This window comes from Solea solea, chromosome 1 (assembly GCF_958295425.1).
Source record: "Solea solea chromosome 1, fSolSol10.1, whole genome shotgun sequence".
NCBI lineage: Eukaryota > Metazoa > Chordata > Actinopteri > Pleuronectiformes > Soleidae > Solea > Solea solea.
Window position 1 is genome coordinate 44,462,636 of NC_081134.1, and position 17,915 is coordinate 44,480,550.

Below are 17,915 nucleotides of genomic sequence, written 5' to 3' on the forward strand. Positions count from 1 at the left end.
CTATGGTGGGCTTGAGCCCTGGTGCACTCATAGGAGAATAACCATAAGCTGATTGTGGAGCAGACGTGAGCTTGATTCTGTTGGATCAGCAAAGTCTCAAAAATGCAAACACGGATTCGAGATTAGGAGCCATAAATCCCACCTCTCATTGCAGTGATTACATCAGCCATTATGCATGATTCAGATTTCCAGGGCTTGGCAGCTCATCATCTAAGAGATATATTTACTAAAGACACAACTGTGCACGGTGTGGAATTTCTAATTGTTGGTTATTAGTTTGTGTATAGAGATCATTTTGTGTTGTTCATGGCTGTGGGATAAAAAGGAGTCCCACTAGTAATCATTATCTGGGCCTGTTTGTTTTCACTGTGGTCTCTGTGGTGTAGGATTGTACTGTGCTTTACATCCAAGCATCCCGGCAGCATGTCTTCTCTCCCTGACCCGCGCAACCCCAGTCTGTTAGTGCAGCCTCGGCCTCGTTCCTCTGCCTCTAACGAGCTGCCATTAATAAATCATGCTTTGCCCATTACCCATGCCCTGTTAGCAGCCTATGTCTGTGAAATTGATCCAGCCCATACACGTCTTCACAAGAGACACTGAGGTTCTACTCCTCACATCTTCTGAGGCTTCACTGTCAGCAGCTTGTTTCTCTCTTCGCAACCCCCTGTTGTTCACTCTTGTGATCATTCTTTGTAGATTTTCATCTTCTCTTTGTCCATTCTCACCACCAAAGGTGACCCTGAAGCCACTGTTGGACTCAAGCTGTTTTTATATGTAACAAAAAAAAACTATAGAACTCTTTGGTTTGTGAGACTTTAAAACCAATGTGACACATTTTGTAATTGGGAAGTGATATTATGGTAATAAATCTTATTTTTAATATAATTGTACATTACATGAATACCTTGTTATTTCCTAAATATTCTCCAGTTAATGGCTAAGGACACTGAAGGGCACCATTGGTGTAATATCTCCATACAAAAATGTGAACAGAAATTGTAGCTGGCATATTATTAACTTGAATTGTTCCACAAACATGTTTGATTGATATATTTAGCTATTACTTGTAATTACTATACAAATAAGCTGGTATTACTGTAATATTACTTATTTATTATAAATGTATTGCCTTACTATTACCATATTATTACCACTAGATGTTGACTGATGTTGTTGGGGTTTTTTTATGAACTATGCCAGTACCACTCTTTAGAAATCAGAGCAACTGATGGCAGATAAGGAGTTTCTTTCTTTTTTTGCCAATTTATTTTTTTCCTCCAGCTGATAAAATATAATGGAATAAATAATTGACCAGTGATAATTATAAACAAAAATGCCATTATTATTAATTGGTCTATATTATCACATTGTTACTGTGCTGTTATGCAACGTTTTACAGAACTTTTTAAAACTGGGCTTAGTGCAATGAAAAAGTTTCAACTAATATAAAAAAAAAATGTAGTTTTGGCCCAGGATGTTGATTAAATTTATATATCAGTCCAACCCTCTGCATATTTTAGCAGGCTCATGTCCTGAGAGTGTTTGTGTCTGAGAACCCATGAGTGTTCCCAATTATCTCCACCACTCATTTTATTCCCAGAGGCTCCTCCTCTCCATTAAATCTAATGAGCTCCTTTCAAAAAAACATTCCAGGGCCAAGTCTCTCTACTAGACCTCTTATTTTAAGGTGAGCCTTTTCAGTAAGCGGATTTGCCATCAGCCCAGACTGGAAATAAGTAACAGTGGCTTTTTGAATGCAGATGTTAAACACTTGTCTGAGAGAATATAAGCAAGCACAGGTTTTGCTGCCAACTGCCGTACTTTCCCCGTCCACCACTGCCATACACCATAACTATTTACCCAACAGAGAGGAATTCAGCATCTGCGTTATTAAATGAGAACCGTCTGAAGCTGACAGGATTTGATTTTGTCTCCATTTGCGGACCTAAAAGAAATCTGGGACTTACTGTGTAAGCCCATTGAGCCTGTAGACAGGAACAAAAGTATTCTGTCTTTATATACAAGACATTCTTTGTGAGTCTCCATCCATCCATATCTTTTGAGAAGCCAGGAGACCAAAGCATGGAGGGAACCTCATTTATTGCTCACATCTGTTTATCACTTTTTTAACTTCTGGAAGTGAATTTGAGCAGCAGGAGTGGCCGGCACTCTGTGGCATGCAGATGTTTTTTGCTGACTCTGTGCTCCGAGTCATTAAGTTTGGTAAATTACTGGATATAAGGTTGGCAGACAAAGCTGGTAGAGTTTTAACACGCCGGAGCTGTATAAAAAATGTTGGAGGCCTATCACCCTGGCTTTGATTTTCTCCTAACATGTGCACGCTACTGCTTGTGTCTGCTCATGCTCACATGACTGTTGTCACTGTCTTTACACACCCGTGCACGCGCACATATCATTGGTTTCCCTTTGAGTTGATTGGGTAATCCACTCAAGACTCCGGTCGCCATCCACCAAAGTCTGCGTGAGCCCATCTCACATCAACATCAAAGGCCTCGTCTCTCATCAAGATCTTGGAAAAACCTCCAACCACCGTCGCCGCGGCTTCACACATCACTCCCGTGTTTTAGCAGCGTCTGCATGCAACCCCATTTCTCCTCATTAACGTCAGCTCAGACTGTCAGAGACGGGTTTAGTGCTTGTTAAAATTAAGCATGCTGCTTCATACTCGTCTCTGACAGCCTTTCAGTTTCGCATCACACCTATGTGTTTTTTGTTTTTTTCTGAGTTAAAGATGAAGGGATAGCACAGTGGGATTAAGTAGCTGCATTAAAGGTCAGAGAGCAAAGTTGATTTGTTACTACTTTTGGTTGCTGCGTCCGTCTTCTAATGCTCCCGCAGTAGCATTAACGGGGTCAGAAATCGGAGTTTGAAAGCTTTCCTTACCACAGATACATGTCACTCTCATCATTTTGTATGGCTTCAGTTAGTGGGGAATGCTGAGTCAGCATTTCCAGTCATTTCTTGTCTCGTCTAGTCAGCACACTCCTGTGTTCCTGTTTTCTTAATCACTATTATTATATCAGTATCTCCCGTCTTTGGTCGCCTTCCCCTCCCACATTATTAGTGGATTTCAACAGTTCATACATCAAAATGTTTACACGTTCATTGTTGTTGTTATTCTACTTTGTTTTCTGGAGTCTTCTGTTACATTTTCTTTTTGTTCTGATTTACTTTTGTGTTTTATGATATCTTGCATTAGGAGGACCACATGACAAGTCCTTTTTTTGGTTCCTTTCATGTTTCCTTGTCCCCTCAATTATCTGTTGTTTCATATGTGCATATTACATTTTTACATTCTCACGTGCCTCCCTGACCCTCCCGCTGCCTCCTTGTGAAAATCTAAAAGCCTTCCATTAACGCACTGCACTTCATGATTACTTTATAAAGCCCTGCATGTTTAAAATGCACAATATTTGATATTCAGCATGTATCTCTCTTTCCTCCTGGCCGAGTTTTGATAATGTGATTGCAGAACCTGTTTTGTTCAACATGCACTTTAATCCAATAAGCTCTTGTCTCCCATCACAGGAAATGAGATTGTCACCCTGTGTCCTTTTCATTAACGTGCATATCATTTCATAGCTGTTTATCAAGTTGCAGGTAGCAGCTGATTAGACTAATAGTCTATTAGAATATAGCAGAGGTGATTCTAATTGGGGGACTGTACTTTTAACTTTCCAGCTGGGCAGTGTATTAGTCATAGCGTGCATCGAGAGCCATTTCCACAACAAAATGATTCATGCACTTGAACAGACAAAATAAACATATTTCAGGTGCATCTGCTGCAGTTCATCAGCATCCTCCTAAACGCCAGAGGAAATCTTGGCATTGGAATTGTTTAGATGCAGAGTCATACTTGAGCGGCTTGTACTCAGTTGTGTCTCTCCCTTCTCAGGTGGACCTTGGGTTCTTGCGGTTTGTGTCGGCCGTCGGTATGCAGGGCGCCATTTCCCAGGAGACCCACAAGGTTTACTTCGTCAAGTCCTACAAGGTGGACGTGAGCTCCAACGGAGAGGACTGGATCACTTTGAAGGAAGGTTCCAAACAAAAGGTGAGAGGCGGTAACCAAAACTTCATTTCACCTAATAATGGTGTAATGACAACGCATCAGAATATCACTGGAATTTCTTTGCAGTCAAAAAAGTAAATATTATTTTGAAAGATGAGGTTCTGACAGCTTTTCAAGAGACTTTCCCAGCCTTTAGTTACTACTTTACTACTGGTGAAGAACTAGATACTTACAGTATTTTTATGAAACCACCCCTATACAAGAACTGCACTTGAAATATCCCAACTCAGTAAAGCAGCCAGCTGAATTGAATTACGGTTTGCTCCAAGCTGCTTTTGGAAAAAAAAGGGGGAATACCCAGCTATACAGTATGTACTTGTCGCTGTCTCCCAATATGTAATTATACACTTTGCTCAGCTTGGTAATATACATGCCATCTGTGTAAGTGAATAGTACTTACAGCACAGACTGCAGTGTTGTGTTAATACACTGCTGCAGTAGGTGGGGGGGGGGGGTGTGTGTGTACAGAATGCAGCCACTGTTTTACGCCAAGGCCGCTGTCAACAAGTGAAAGATTCAACATTGACAAAAGACTTGACAAAGAAGGGTTAGAGGGGATGGAAAGACACAGGAGAGGCTGTCATGTTTGAGCAGCTGGTAGAGGTGGCTCCAGGAGGGGTGAGAAGAGAAAGGACAGGAGGGACTGCATGCTTGACTGGAGTGTGACAGGCTATAACCATCGATTGCTGATCAGCCTGTCAAACGGCAGCTTGACTGGAGTGTGACAGGCTATAACCATCGATTGCTGATCAGCCTGTCAAACGGCAGCTTTTGTCCATCTGGAAGTAAACATGTCCTCCACACTGGGAGTCCGCAGGGTCAGGGAGGCATATGTGTGTCTGAGGGTCCTCAGGTTGTGTGACATGTAAATACCGTGAGTGAAAGGTTGCGAGGCCGCAACAGAGCTTCAAAAACAAGTGTGTTTGTGTGCGTACACCCCCCTCCGCCCCCCCCCAGGCCTGATTCCTTTATGATCTCTCCAGAGTACACAGTCCCTTAAAGTACTGGCTTAAAGGTGCCACACGAAGACCGGCCTGTGTTTTTCCAGAAAGTGCTTTTGTGCACAGGGGCACCATTTGCTCCATGCTGAGCCAGCAGTTTGTGCAGCTCTGAAAAAGCCACTTTACAGTAAGTGAGTGGAGAAGAGTCTTGGTGTAACATGCTTTTACTTAGTACTACTCAGGGACAAGGTTACAGGAGGAATGGAAATTTGTATGGACTCAAGGCTCTGTCCTATTAGTTGATGTTTCAGTTAATCCCCAATTAGCTGAATTTCTATCTTACATCTTTGTCCTTTTATCCTTTTTTCTTTAACCTCCTTAAGAACTGGTATTAATATCATGGGCTGAATGCCCCCAATTCATCATGAATACGACCTCAAATATGATCATAGAAACCACATTTGGAGGTGTTTAAGGACACATTAGAGACTGCCTCAACAGCTATTTTGATCTGCAGCAGTCTGTTTTTTTTACACTTATCCACACATATATGTTAATTGCAGCGACTGCCACAATATTAACACTTTTTTTACTCCATGTTACAGCTGAGTTCCAATTCAACCCCTCCTGTGTGTGTTTTTTCTCTCTCTCTCAGACGCATCTGTGCAGTCAGACTCATTAAAATATAATGTTGGTCTTGCAGACAGATGTGAAGTCAGTGTGTATTTGAATAAAGAGCAGGGAAGCCAGATCTGATCACATATGGTCACAGGAGATGCATCCAAGATGCATTTTAATACCTGGGGTGAACAGTCATACTTAGCGCTATCCACATGCTATCAAATCACATAGAAGTGATGTTAATACCAGGTCTGAACGGGGCTTATGTGTCCATCCTGCTCCTCTCAGCTGGATTCCTTTCTGCCTCATAGCTGCTCCATGAGGAACGGTCAGTAGGTCGTATGGTCACTGGTGTGATTCACTTACCCAGAATGAACTGGGATGTACTGCGGGGAGCAGTTTTCGCCGGGTGGTCAGCCTCTTCGTACGTTGCTCGTAAACTGTCAACTGACCTCGGGGGGAAAACAGTGACATCTCTGACCTTTTAAACAAGACACTGCAGTAAAACGGGACAGAGACGGGGCATCTTGAGCCAATCTGGTCTTGTCAATGTTACATTTAACTGCCTCAGGTTTCACAATCACACACTGCAGTGTGTTTGTGTTGCTACATGTGGTGCAAAGAGGAAGTGCTTGTAATGCCATGGAGTGACAGGGAAACTATTCATCAGTCAGTAAAAACAGACTTTTATGTGATAAATGAAATGAATAAATGAAATAAATGTATAAATGAATCATGTGTCGTAGCTTTCATGTCAGTTGGTTGACAGAATAAAGGCAGAGGCTGATCACTCAGCTCCACTTATGAATCTCATTTTGAATCTTGATTCAATGCCAAGGTCGCACACAAATTTTCCACCCCACGTCTCCATCCGACACGCTCGGTCAATAAATTGCTTTCTCCTGTGCCTCCATCACAGGTTTTCCAAGGCAACACCAATCCGACAGACGTTGCCAAGACGATGCTGCCCAAACCCACGCTGACACGCTTCCTTCGGATCCGTCCGGTTACCTGGGAAACAGGCATTGCGCTGCGCTTCGAGGTGTATGGATGTAAGATATCAGGTTGGTATTGCTGAGACTCCTGCTGATCTCCATTCATGCATACATACACACACACACTCACACACACATCTCACCTCATCTCCATTTGTGGAAGACAAACTCTGCAATTCTGATCATATTCAGATTAAATGTTTAAAATGCAATAATCAGATCATGCCGCTGACTCCGTTTATAATTAGTATCTGGTCAACTCGCGCTGTATTTCCCACCTTTGCCCTGCCAGGTGCAACATGATAAAGTTCTGTTTCTGTAAACACGTCCTCCTCTAAGGCTGCACCAAACTGTTGTATAATAGAGCAGTGGCTCATGACGGAGGATTACCTATTTATGCTACCCCATGTTTAGATGTACCTCATTGAATATAAATGGAACCAACAGCTGGCAGGCAGAAAGCTGTGGAGCTGGGTGGGCTCTCTGTGGTCCCGTCCCTCCTGCTGATCTGGTCTCAGCCTCATCTTTAACCACAGTCTGTCTTTTGCTCGCGACACTTTAGTTTTCACAAAGCTCTTCTCATCTTTGCATTTTCTATTTTTGTTTTTGTTATTTTAATGAATGTGGTGTGTGTGTGTGGATGTGGATGTATGTGTGTGGCTCACTTTCATATGGTTTCACCACATCTGTCTGCATCTCAGTGGGTTTATGAGCATGTGTATTGAATATTAATTTGTGCTTGCCTATGTGTTCTCTTTCGTAGCCGAATAAAGACGGAAAACATAGAAAGTGGCCATTTTTGAGTTAGGCTCAGGATTAGTTTGTTTGAGTTATGCGTATTTGTGTAATGAAGTATCACATACTGTATGTGTATTTGTGTGTGTAGTAGCACGGGGCAGTGTGGGCACAAGCAGGGTTATAGCTGGGGCGTGTGTTTCGGGCACACGACCAGACTGCGGCATGGATCATAAACACATCACAGGATCGAAGTCACCACAGGGCCTCAAAGATGACGTCAGCGCGCCTGGGTGCTCTGAACACACTGCCAGCTCCACTGCGTGGTAGCAGCACACTGCGGGAGAGACAAACTGGGCAGATAAACTCATTGACACAGTCTAAATCTACCTTAGGTTATATAATTCTGTGATACTGGAACTTTAAGAGGCAATAGACAACTGTTTTATTACTAGTGGTTCTTGTTTGATTCCTGTGTGGTAAAGATGCAGCAGTAGCAAGAAGGACCCAAGTGCTTTTCCTATGGTGTCCCTCACACGGGCTGATTCACAGGCTTCTTCTGGATGAAGCGAGGTTTAAAACTTATTTCAGAGTAGACAAAGGCCAGTCAGACTAAACCTCTTTGCCCCAACTTTAAAAGACACTCGCTGCATTCCAAAAAGCTGAGATATTTTCATCTCGGTGTGATGCAGACGCACACGGAGAAACATGTTTTTCTTGATACAGAATAAAATACAATTCTGCAAAGAGCCCATTCCAGTAGCCAAATGAATAACATCGTGAAAGCAAGGCATATAGGGGTGTAATATAAATGGGCATGGTGTTGTTGTTTTTTTATCCCAATTACACAGTTTTTACATATTAATAACAAATTTAAGCAAAAAAGTTGTCTGTTCCAGCTTTCATGAAAAAAAAATGCATTTTTTTCATAAACATACAGTTTACACAGGTGTATATAAGTTTTTTTTAGGTGTTAGGAACCATGATTTCGTAAGCAAAGGGAAGAATTTGAACCACAGAGTGTTGCAAGATGTTTTCCCTGACTCATCATGAACCCTCGTCCCTGCTGATACAAACAGCTACACTTTATTAAAAAAAAAAAAAGATCCACCGCCCTGCTGTTTGTAAATATGCCACAGTGTATAAATATCTGTGATGAACCACTGATACTCCACCCAAACCCTAATGTGGGCCAGCCACATAGCCACGGATCAACATCTCCACACGTACGGTCCACAAAAACAAAAACACACATGTATGTGTTCCTCTGGGCGTGTCGCTGTGTGCATGCCATCTCGGAAGCTCCCGTGATTGCAGCTGAAGACGATTAACAGCTCCAGATGACCCAGGGAGTTCACCCAAGTGCCTAAACTCAGACCAGTCCCAAAGCTGGCACATGCATGCACGCTCTCTGTCGCACACATGTACCTTTCTCTCAAATCTTCCTACTTCAAAGACAGAGTGCAGAGCCTTGGCTTTAGTCTGCCAGAGGCTATAGTTCCTGTGATCATCCCCGCACAGAACTTGGCCCAAGACGGAAGAAAGAGAAAGAGAGGAAAAACTGTGAAAACTGTGTTGAGAGCCTTCCTTGCTGACAATGTTGTTCCTTGAGCGATGGTTTTCTAGAATGCGGGACAAGAGGGTCCCACGGGTCAGCACTGGAGCCGCGTCGGATAACCAGGGAGAGAGAGAGAGAGACAGAGAAAAGTGTGAATGAAGCCTTGTTCTCCAAATCTTTTCCCAGATGCAGTTGTACTATTGAGTCCTGCAGCAGTACAGTGCACACTTTGTCTCATACAGACACTGAGGATGTAATAATGCCCAGATTTATCCCTCTGTGGGAGCCAGATAGTAAATATGTTATTGCTTACCACAGGTCCCTGACTCACTGTCAAGAGAGACAGAGAGAGAGAGAGAGAAGAAGAAGGATTTAGGTCTAATGCAAGCTGTTATAAGTGTCAGATGTCTGGTGGTAATTACAACATGGAGAGATACATTAGTAAACTATAATGTATTCGACGCGGCTTCACAAAAGTATGCATAGATTAGCAGAAACATATTGCAACCAGACAACCAATGTCAGTACACTTTAGTGTTTCATGAGAGCATTATAAGCATTGATACTCTGCCATCCACATTTGACCTTATGGGACACAAATATGTACAATATTAATGTCATTAATGCAACTGTATTGAGAGCCTTATTGTCACTGCACAGGGAAAATAATGACTGAAAATGGCTGGGACAAAGACACTCAAGGGAGACATGACTCAAGTAAAATTAATACCTTTTATAACAAGTGGAAAACTTGAGATGGTTGTACCTCTCAACCTGTAAAGCAGTATGGAAGTCACAAAGATGATACATTCATGAATACAAATTCAATGTAAGTTTAAAAAATTGTTTTGTTTTGACCAAATTCCAACAGAGGACGTGGGTTAAAGACAAAATATTGCACAAGTGCTCAAACACGTTCTCTGTTAATGAGAAATCTTTACTTACTTCTTTCTTATTAACAAAACGTTACAGTTTAACATCCATGTACATTACAGTCACTATGTCATAAGACACACCTTTTCTTAGCTGCAAAACAGAAAACATGCATGCAAATGGCTCCAAGCAACAGGTTGTTATTCAGCTCTTTATATAAAAAAAGGTGGGGAAAAATGGAAACCCCAACACTTCTCTCTCAGGAAACAAATGGGAGATTAGATACATGATCAGAGAAGGAGAATAAAAGTTTAAATATGTGGCCCGGAAACAACAAGGCGTTAAAAGACGGTCCCACAGATGTTGACAGCTGCAGAGCAGAAGGTTGACAGCTGCAGATAAAACACAAAGAGAGTGAGCTTTTGTGTGTTTGTATCTGTGAGTCTTCAGAGGGAGGAGGGGGTGGACATGGGAGATGAAAAGAAAGAGAAGAACTCAGAATGCAGGAGGTGGAAGCACCGACCAAGAGCAGGGTTTTAATTGGCTGCCTGGAGACAACTGCTTCAGGCAAAGAAATTAGTATGCATGAGTTCTACAGACAGAGGGAGAAAGAGGAATTGTATAGAAGGAGTGATCACAGTAATAATACAAAGAGTTTGAGAAATTGTCCGCCTTACTGTTGCTGTTCACGTTGCCCTCTATGAACCAAATTCAACAGACTTGTGATTTGGTAAATAATGTAGAAGATCAAGACTTTTGTTGCCTATGTATCAAGCTTCACTAGATTAAAACACCTTTTTGTTCCCTCTTGTCTTTCAGAGTATCCGTGCTCGGGCATGCTGGGCATGGTATCGGGCTTGATCACTGACAACCAGATCACCGCGTCCTCGCACACAGACCGGAACTGGGTACCAGAGAATGCCCGCCTGCTGACGAGCAGGACGGGGTGGACACTGCTGCCTCAGCCCCAGCCCTTCACCAGCGAATGGCTGCAGGTGGATCTTGGCGAGGAGAAGCTTGTGAAGGGGTTGATCATCCAGGGAGGGAAGTACCGCGAGAACAAAGTCTTCATGAAGAAGTTTCGCCTCGGCTTCAGCAACAATGGCTCTGACTGGAAGATGGTGATGGACACCAGTGGGAACAAGCCAAAGGTGACTTGTTTTTTTACGTTGCTTATGACATTTTTATAAAAGGATGTCCAAATTTTTCATCAGGTCCAAATTAGAGGCAATAGTCCTCGATCATTTCTTTAATCGGAATGGTTTGGACCTGATTGCTTAATAGGACATTATCCTTTACCATCAAACTTGTGTGAAATGGCTTTAGTGTGTTCCTCAGAACTCTGATTTTGATTCATGTAGTCAGTTCTCAGCAGAGCGTTGCGTCTGGCAGTTGTGACTCATACAACAGTCATTTTGACTCAATTTCAGCAGTGCTTTGAATCACATTAGGATAAGCATCTCCTGTCCCTTTCCCCGTTCCCTCTCCCTGCTTTGTATTCATACTGTTCAACGCAGGGCGCACAACACGGAGAAGTGACCCAAGATTTATCTGCCGGTGTCAGTGCATGCTCCTGAAGACGCATGCCAACACTTTGCTCATTGCATCCACACAGAAACTGTATATTCGAGAACGTACACATGCAGGAATACACCCCCAAGAAGAGCTACAACAGCCTGTCCCCAATTACAAGCGTCCCTGACAGGGCATAAATCTGATCCAGATGGGCTGATTGTTGATTTATGAAGGGAGTCAAGAGGATCCATATCCCCTTGTCCTAGTTAGCTGCCTCTCCCCTCGCCTAAGAGGCTTCCAGCATCTAAGGCGCACCAGGCTCCTTCACATGATCACACCCATTAATCCACTTCCATCAATCCTTTATCTCCTCCTTTGGCTGCTTTTCTCACACCCCGCTCTCTCCTCTTTTTTTCCTCATTTTTTTTCCTTCGCTCACAAGAGGATCTGAGGCAGAGTGGAGGAGGCTGAAAGTTGCCTTTGACAGCGGAATCCTATAGATGTTAGCAAGCTGAAAGCAGTCTGCTCATCCACTGTTCTTTCTCCTCTTTCCACTACCCAGCACATGCTACTCATCCACCTCACTTCTAGTTTTCAGAAGGCAGGAATAGGTGTGCCTCCAGATATCTGCATTAATTCAACACCCAACAGAGACTTTATCAACTCTTCTGCATTTAATTTCAAACTCATTCACTTTGTTCTGTCTGTTTTCCACCTCCTCTCCCTTTCACTTTCAGATATTTGAAGGTAATAGCAATTATGACACTCCAGAGGTGAGGACAGTGGAAACCCTGCGGACACGATTCATCAGAATATACCCAGAGAGGTCCACTCCTGCTGGCATGGGCTTGCGCCTTGAGCTCCTGGGCTGTGAGATTGAAGGTAAAGTGGAGACCTTGTTAGGATACTTGTGTAAATCTATTGCAGTATTTTATCATCTGTGGTGAAATTTTTTATGTCATACAAATTTTTCTAAAAGCTGAAATTATGCTGCTCCAAGTTTTGTCAAAATTAAGTATTTTTAGTCTGCATAATTTAAAGATGTGTGTGGGTCTGAGGGCTCGCTGCGTTGAACCCACAGCTGTCCAGCTCCTGCTCTTTATCTCCACATGGGACAGTTGCCTTGATATATCAATGCTGCCCCCATTGCAAGCCACTTCTAGATGGGATCAAATAAAAGCCCACCTTGCCCTGTACGATTAATGCCGCCTGGCCTGTATCACACTCTTTCCAACCCATGCGTGTCTTTCTTCTTCAAAGCACTGCAGACAGTCTGAACTGTCTTTAAAATGACCCCTATGTTGACCCCTCGCTCTTTATCAGTCTCCCTCCCATCGTAAGCCCCATGGACTCCCACCAGGAGCTTTAATCAGATGCTAATTCTTGTTTCCAGTGTTAATACCAAACATTCACATACTCACACAGACATACTGTATACAAACAGCGAGCAACCGCAGTCACCTTGCCAAACATGTGGTTACGGGCATAGCAGTCATGCACACAGACACAGGTGCTTGTGCAAGTGTGTTTCTCTGTGTGTGTGTGTGTGTGTGGGGGGGGTCACCACAGTAGTAGATAGGAGGGCTAAATCCTCATTTCCGCAACGCTGACCCTATCCCTGACCTTCCCCACCCTGACTCTGACAGGAGCTGATCTGTCTCATATTTCATTGAGCAAAGGGAGGGAGCCAGACTCTTGGCACATGCACACACACACACACACACACAGATACTGTAAAAATACATTTTTCAGGCATTTAGCCCCTATCTGTCCCCGCCTCTTCCACTTCCCTCCCTCTGCACTGGGGAAGCCCGCTCATTACTCAGTCAGTCAGCGTAAACACACACATAAATACACACACACACCACAGGACGGCTGTGCGGCAGCAGAGTGTGGCATGAATCTATGGCTTTGCCCACATCCAAGTGTAACACAGGCTTAATGATAGGCCTGGCCACTGTGGCCTTTAGTCAGTCTCAAGCGCAGTTTCTGCATCTTTCAGTTTTAGCTGCCCAAGCCCGCAGTACCATGCCTTAGCCACTGCTCTATTTATACACACACACACACACACCTCCACAACTCATAATAATATGAGGGATGCTAATAGTTCAGTTTTAGATTAAAGGTGCAGTGCATAAGTGGTGGTGTTTTGTTGTTGCTGTTTTATGCCCCTGTTTGGTCTTCATGAACAGAAACAGTTAAACGATAATTTCCTTTATCTGAAAACGGGCACTACTATCAAACCTGACTGAGAGAGTGTTTGTGTATACACTTGCAGCGCAGGGGCAGTTTGTATTTAAAAGTTTGAAATGGTTTTCCGGTGTGTGGCTTTAAAACTAATCGATGCTGTCTCACTTCTTTGTCTGCACAGCCCCGACGCCGACACCCACCACGCTGGTCCCGAGCACGACTCCATCGGACGAGTGCGACGACGACCAGGCAAACTGCCACAGTGGCACAGGTGATGACTACGACGTGACAGGTGCTAACATCGCCCTCAAGAGACTGCGACCACCCTCCCCCTCCTACCCTGCCCTACTGTTCCCTCTGTTATGGCTCACACCTGACTTGCTTAACCGTCACTGCTTAGTAACACAGTTTAATTCGGTACCGTGGCTGATCTGCCATCCACTATGCACATTCGCAAGCACACATGCATGTGTTAAAAACGCACTTTGGCATATGCACAGTTGTAATCAGCTGTAGTTGACCACTCCTCCTTCAGGCTGTCCTCTTTGAAGCACCGTCTCTCCCGACGCACAGCAGAGCATTATCACACTTGCACCAGAGATCACATCTACACACCTGCAGCCGCCTCTGCCCCTCTCTTCTCTCTCATTTCTCACCTGCCTTGTCCCCCCTGTGCCTGATTTTCCATTTACTCCTCTTGGCCTATTTTCCCACTAACCCAGAGTCTTTGAACATGTACTGCTGCCTGCACACCCCATTAACCAGCAGTCTCCAGTGATGAGCACGGCACCATCTCAGTCATGTATTCTGAGAGTATTACCGAAGTACTTTGTTGTAGCTATAATAAAGGAGAACCACTTGTAAGAAATAAGGCAAAGACAAAGCATGTATTACATTTAGTGCATGGGTGCAGTTGAATAAAATAAAATGTTCTATACACCAGGTGAAGCTAACTGAGGTAATTGTGTTATAACAGGTGGAACCACGATGCCAGAGACCACTACACCTGAAGTGGATACAATTCCAGGTGAGCAAAAAATTCATTAAAGCAGAAAAAGACAAATTCACGCCGTAAACTTGTCAGTGTGGTCGTACCTACAATCAGCCTCATTTCCACTTAAGCGATGCCGTGCAGATCTGGCTTGTGTTTCCACAACATGGTGTGTGGGCCAGATGGTGATAGCTGCGTAAATAGCATGAAGACATCCCAGCGCGACGCAGTGTAGCTCGGCAATAAATTCCATAAAGAAGAGTAACGTGACACAATAAACAAAGGGTTGCAATTTTGTGATCTACCAACTTTTGTTTTACAGAAAGGCTGCAAGTTGCATTAAAATAAAAAAAAAGGGATGGAATGGATCAGTTTGAAATGCAAATAATTGCATAATGTAAAAATTATCTGTGGCTTCTTAAACTTCCCAATCAAAGATTCCACGTCTTTCAGTATCACACACACACCCCAACTTTGAGATTATGGAGTTAATATAGTTTTTTTGTTTTTTTTTAATACGTATATGTATTGTGAATTGATTTCCATACACTCAACAGAGAAGCATTCCTTAGTTAATGATTACCAGTTCTCTCCTCTGATGATATAGCCCCGAAAAGCTCCTGCTGACAGGATGAGGGTGAGGTTGTGTGACACGGGGCTAGCTGATGATTAGCACTGGGGCTCTGCTGCTGCCTTCTCAGCATAATCACTAATCACTGACACACGCAGACACATTCTTAAGACTACAAAACAGGAAAGCACTATGCAAATGACCACAGGAAATTAGGTGTGCTTCAGACTCACACACACACACACATACATATTGCAGTCTCCTATAGCAGGTTGTTGAGGCAGCAGCCAGCAGAGGGGCTGAGCCCCAGTCTGACCTTGGCTAATGGGCCATAGGCTCCACCCAGCCTCCCATCACTCCATCAGCCTGCTCTGTGGCTTGTCTGCAGTCTGCTACAATAATAGATGAGAGCTGGAGTGCAGGTGTGTGCGTGTGTATGCATATATCGCATTTATGACCGTAACCAAGTGTCTGCGGATAAACACTCATGTGTCTGACTTTTTTAATTCGAGAGCCTCAAACTGTGCATGTTAATCAGTTGTTTTAAAGGTCCGGCGTGTAGCCTTTAGGTGGGTTTAATGGTAGAAATTAAATATACTTCTCATAATTATGTTTATATAAGATAAAAACAAATAATTGGTTCGGTTTTCATAGCCGTAGAACAGCTGTACTAGATATATATACTTTAGGCAAGGGTCTTGCTTTGTAGAGGTGAATGAGTCACATCCGTTCTTGTATGTGAAGGCCACTGTAGTTTCCTGGTGTGCTTGGGAAAGGGAGGGTTGGGTGGAGGAGTTTGCCTTTTGTTGAATAGTTGTGACTATTTCTGACTCACTGGTTCTGTAACACACGTGTGCGTTTGTGTGTCCATGTCTGAGTGCGTATGTGCATGCCGAGCACCCTAATCTCACATGATGTACCGTAGTTGCCATTGGCGTTCCTCTTTCTTTCCTTTCAATGACCATGTGAGTCATGTGGCACCCCATAATATCCAGAGCTGTGGAACAGAAAAAGAGGCCACTGCCATCTTAATTGGGAAAGGGATGTAAAAAAAGAGTGGCTCTATGCCTGAAAATCAGCTCCACATGCAAATTCCATCCTTTGTGGTTAATGGGTAAATAGAGCTTGTGCCTGCAGTAACTAGTTAAATCCTTCCCGTTATTAAAGGGAATATTGGCTTATGTATTATGTTGTTTGGAGATCCTCATCACTGTATCTCTAAAGGCATCTCTTGCTGAAGTTTAAGGTCATGGCTAACATTCCAAACATCTCAATCCCTTGTGTTCTTTGGAAATCTTTCTTTATCCCATTTGAAAAGCTTGAAAGCTCCCACACATTTTCTTGCCTCCACGGAGACGTCTTCAGCGCGGCGTGTGTCCGTGGGGAATTGCATTGTTGGAATGGGGCCCTGGCTCTGTTAGCATAACTGTCCTCAAACCTCAACTCCCTGCTCTCATTAAAATCCTGAACTGAAATTGTGAACTCTCTTCAGGGTGCTGGGATTTCTGCTTTCTTCACTATGTCCAAACCCCAACCTTCTCTTCCGAGGTGTTTGTCTCGTCTTCTTTATGTCTCTCCATGCTTTTCTTTATGTTGCCTATGAAATTAAAATTAATGAGATTATTGACTACAGCCAAGGTACAATGTTTGGTCTAAGCTTTGTCTCTGTTTCATATCATTGTTGTTACTTGACGTGTCTCTCCCCAGCTGTGGCGCTTTTCCTACAGAGCTTTGCTGCCCTCTACTGCCCGTAGTTAGTCAGTGTTGCCCGCAATCGAATAATTTCAAGCTGTCAGCTCATGGTTCAGATAAAGCACAGAGGTCTTGGCAAATTATTTTGTAATTAAGATGATGATGATGAAGTCTGATCTCTTCCTCCTTCAATGTCGTTGCAGCTTTTCTGTGGTTTGCCTGTGACTTTGGCTGGGCCAGCGACCCGTCCTTCTGCAGCTGGACTTCAGAGGACACTGGCTCCCGTTGGCAGATCCAGTCCAGTGGCACGCCTACCCTCAACACTGGACCCAACATGGACCACACAGGTGAGAGCCCTGCAGGTGATCCCTCAAACCTGTTACCTCAAAGTGCCGAATCCTGAAAGTCACCTTTTTACTGTCAGTTACATGAGTTCCTTTGCTCCAACAGGTGGATCAGGGAATTTCATCTACACCTTGGCAACAGGTCTTCAGGAGACAGAGGTGGCTCGGCTCATCAGCCCCGTGGTCGGCTCCCCGGACTCCGACCTATGCGTGTCCTTTTGGTACCACATGTTCGGCTCACACATCGGCACACTGCACATCAAGCAGCGTAAACAGACAGTTGACGGACCAGCCGACATCCTGCTGTGGACCGTCAGTGGTCACCAAGGCAACCGCTGGAGGGAAGGTCGTGTCATTGTGCCACGCACCAACAAACCGTATCAGGTAAATTACAACTTCCATGAATTGTTGTTTGTTTTTGAGGTGTGGTTGTATGAGATACTAACTTTGCTTTGTTTCAAGGTGGTGATTGAAGGTCTGGTGGAGAGAAAGAGCTGGGGAGACATCGCTGTGGACGACGTCAAGGTCCTCAATGGTCTCAGCATGGCAGACTGTAAAGGTGAGGCTTTTATTCAGTTCTTGGTATGAAATATGATGCTACATGTTTTGTCCATTGTCTGTCACTGTTTGGGACAATATTGATTCAATCATTTCTCTCTGGACAGATCCTGACGTACCCACGGAGCCGATGTTACCGGAGGACCGCAATGAAATCTGTACGTAACTTCACACAAGTTACTTTAAGTTCTATATGTCATGTTAGCACACGACTACACTGTATATGAACTCTCTCCTGGGT

The 17,915-nt window shown here is 43.8% G+C and overlaps 1 protein-coding gene across 6 annotated transcripts in view; it reads left to right on the plus strand.

Moving 5' to 3' along the window:
* The window catches only part of nrp1a (neuropilin 1a), a 65,170-nt gene that overhangs the window by 43,106 nt on the left and 4,149 nt on the right, over positions 1-17,915 (plus strand). For 3 of the 6 annotated variants that reach the window (XM_058626746.1, XM_058626727.1, XM_058626737.1), the window contains 10 exons: positions 3,917-4,072; positions 6,572-6,716; positions 10,633-10,964; positions 12,066-12,210; positions 13,700-13,810; positions 14,495-14,545; positions 16,976-17,134; positions 17,223-17,500; positions 17,579-17,675; positions 17,782-17,832. In XM_058626746.1, coding sequence (XP_058482729.1) covers positions 3,917-4,072; positions 6,572-6,716; positions 10,633-10,964; positions 12,066-12,210; positions 13,700-13,810; positions 14,495-14,545; positions 16,976-17,134; positions 17,223-17,500; positions 17,579-17,675; positions 17,782-17,832 — 1,525 coding nt within the window. The remainder of the gene's footprint in view (positions 1-3,916; positions 4,073-6,571; positions 6,717-10,632; positions 10,965-12,065; positions 12,211-13,699; positions 13,811-14,494; positions 14,546-16,975; positions 17,135-17,222; positions 17,501-17,578; positions 17,676-17,781; positions 17,833-17,915) is intronic. The other 3 variants (XM_058626762.1, XM_058626754.1, XM_058626771.1) reach the window with 3 other exon arrangements.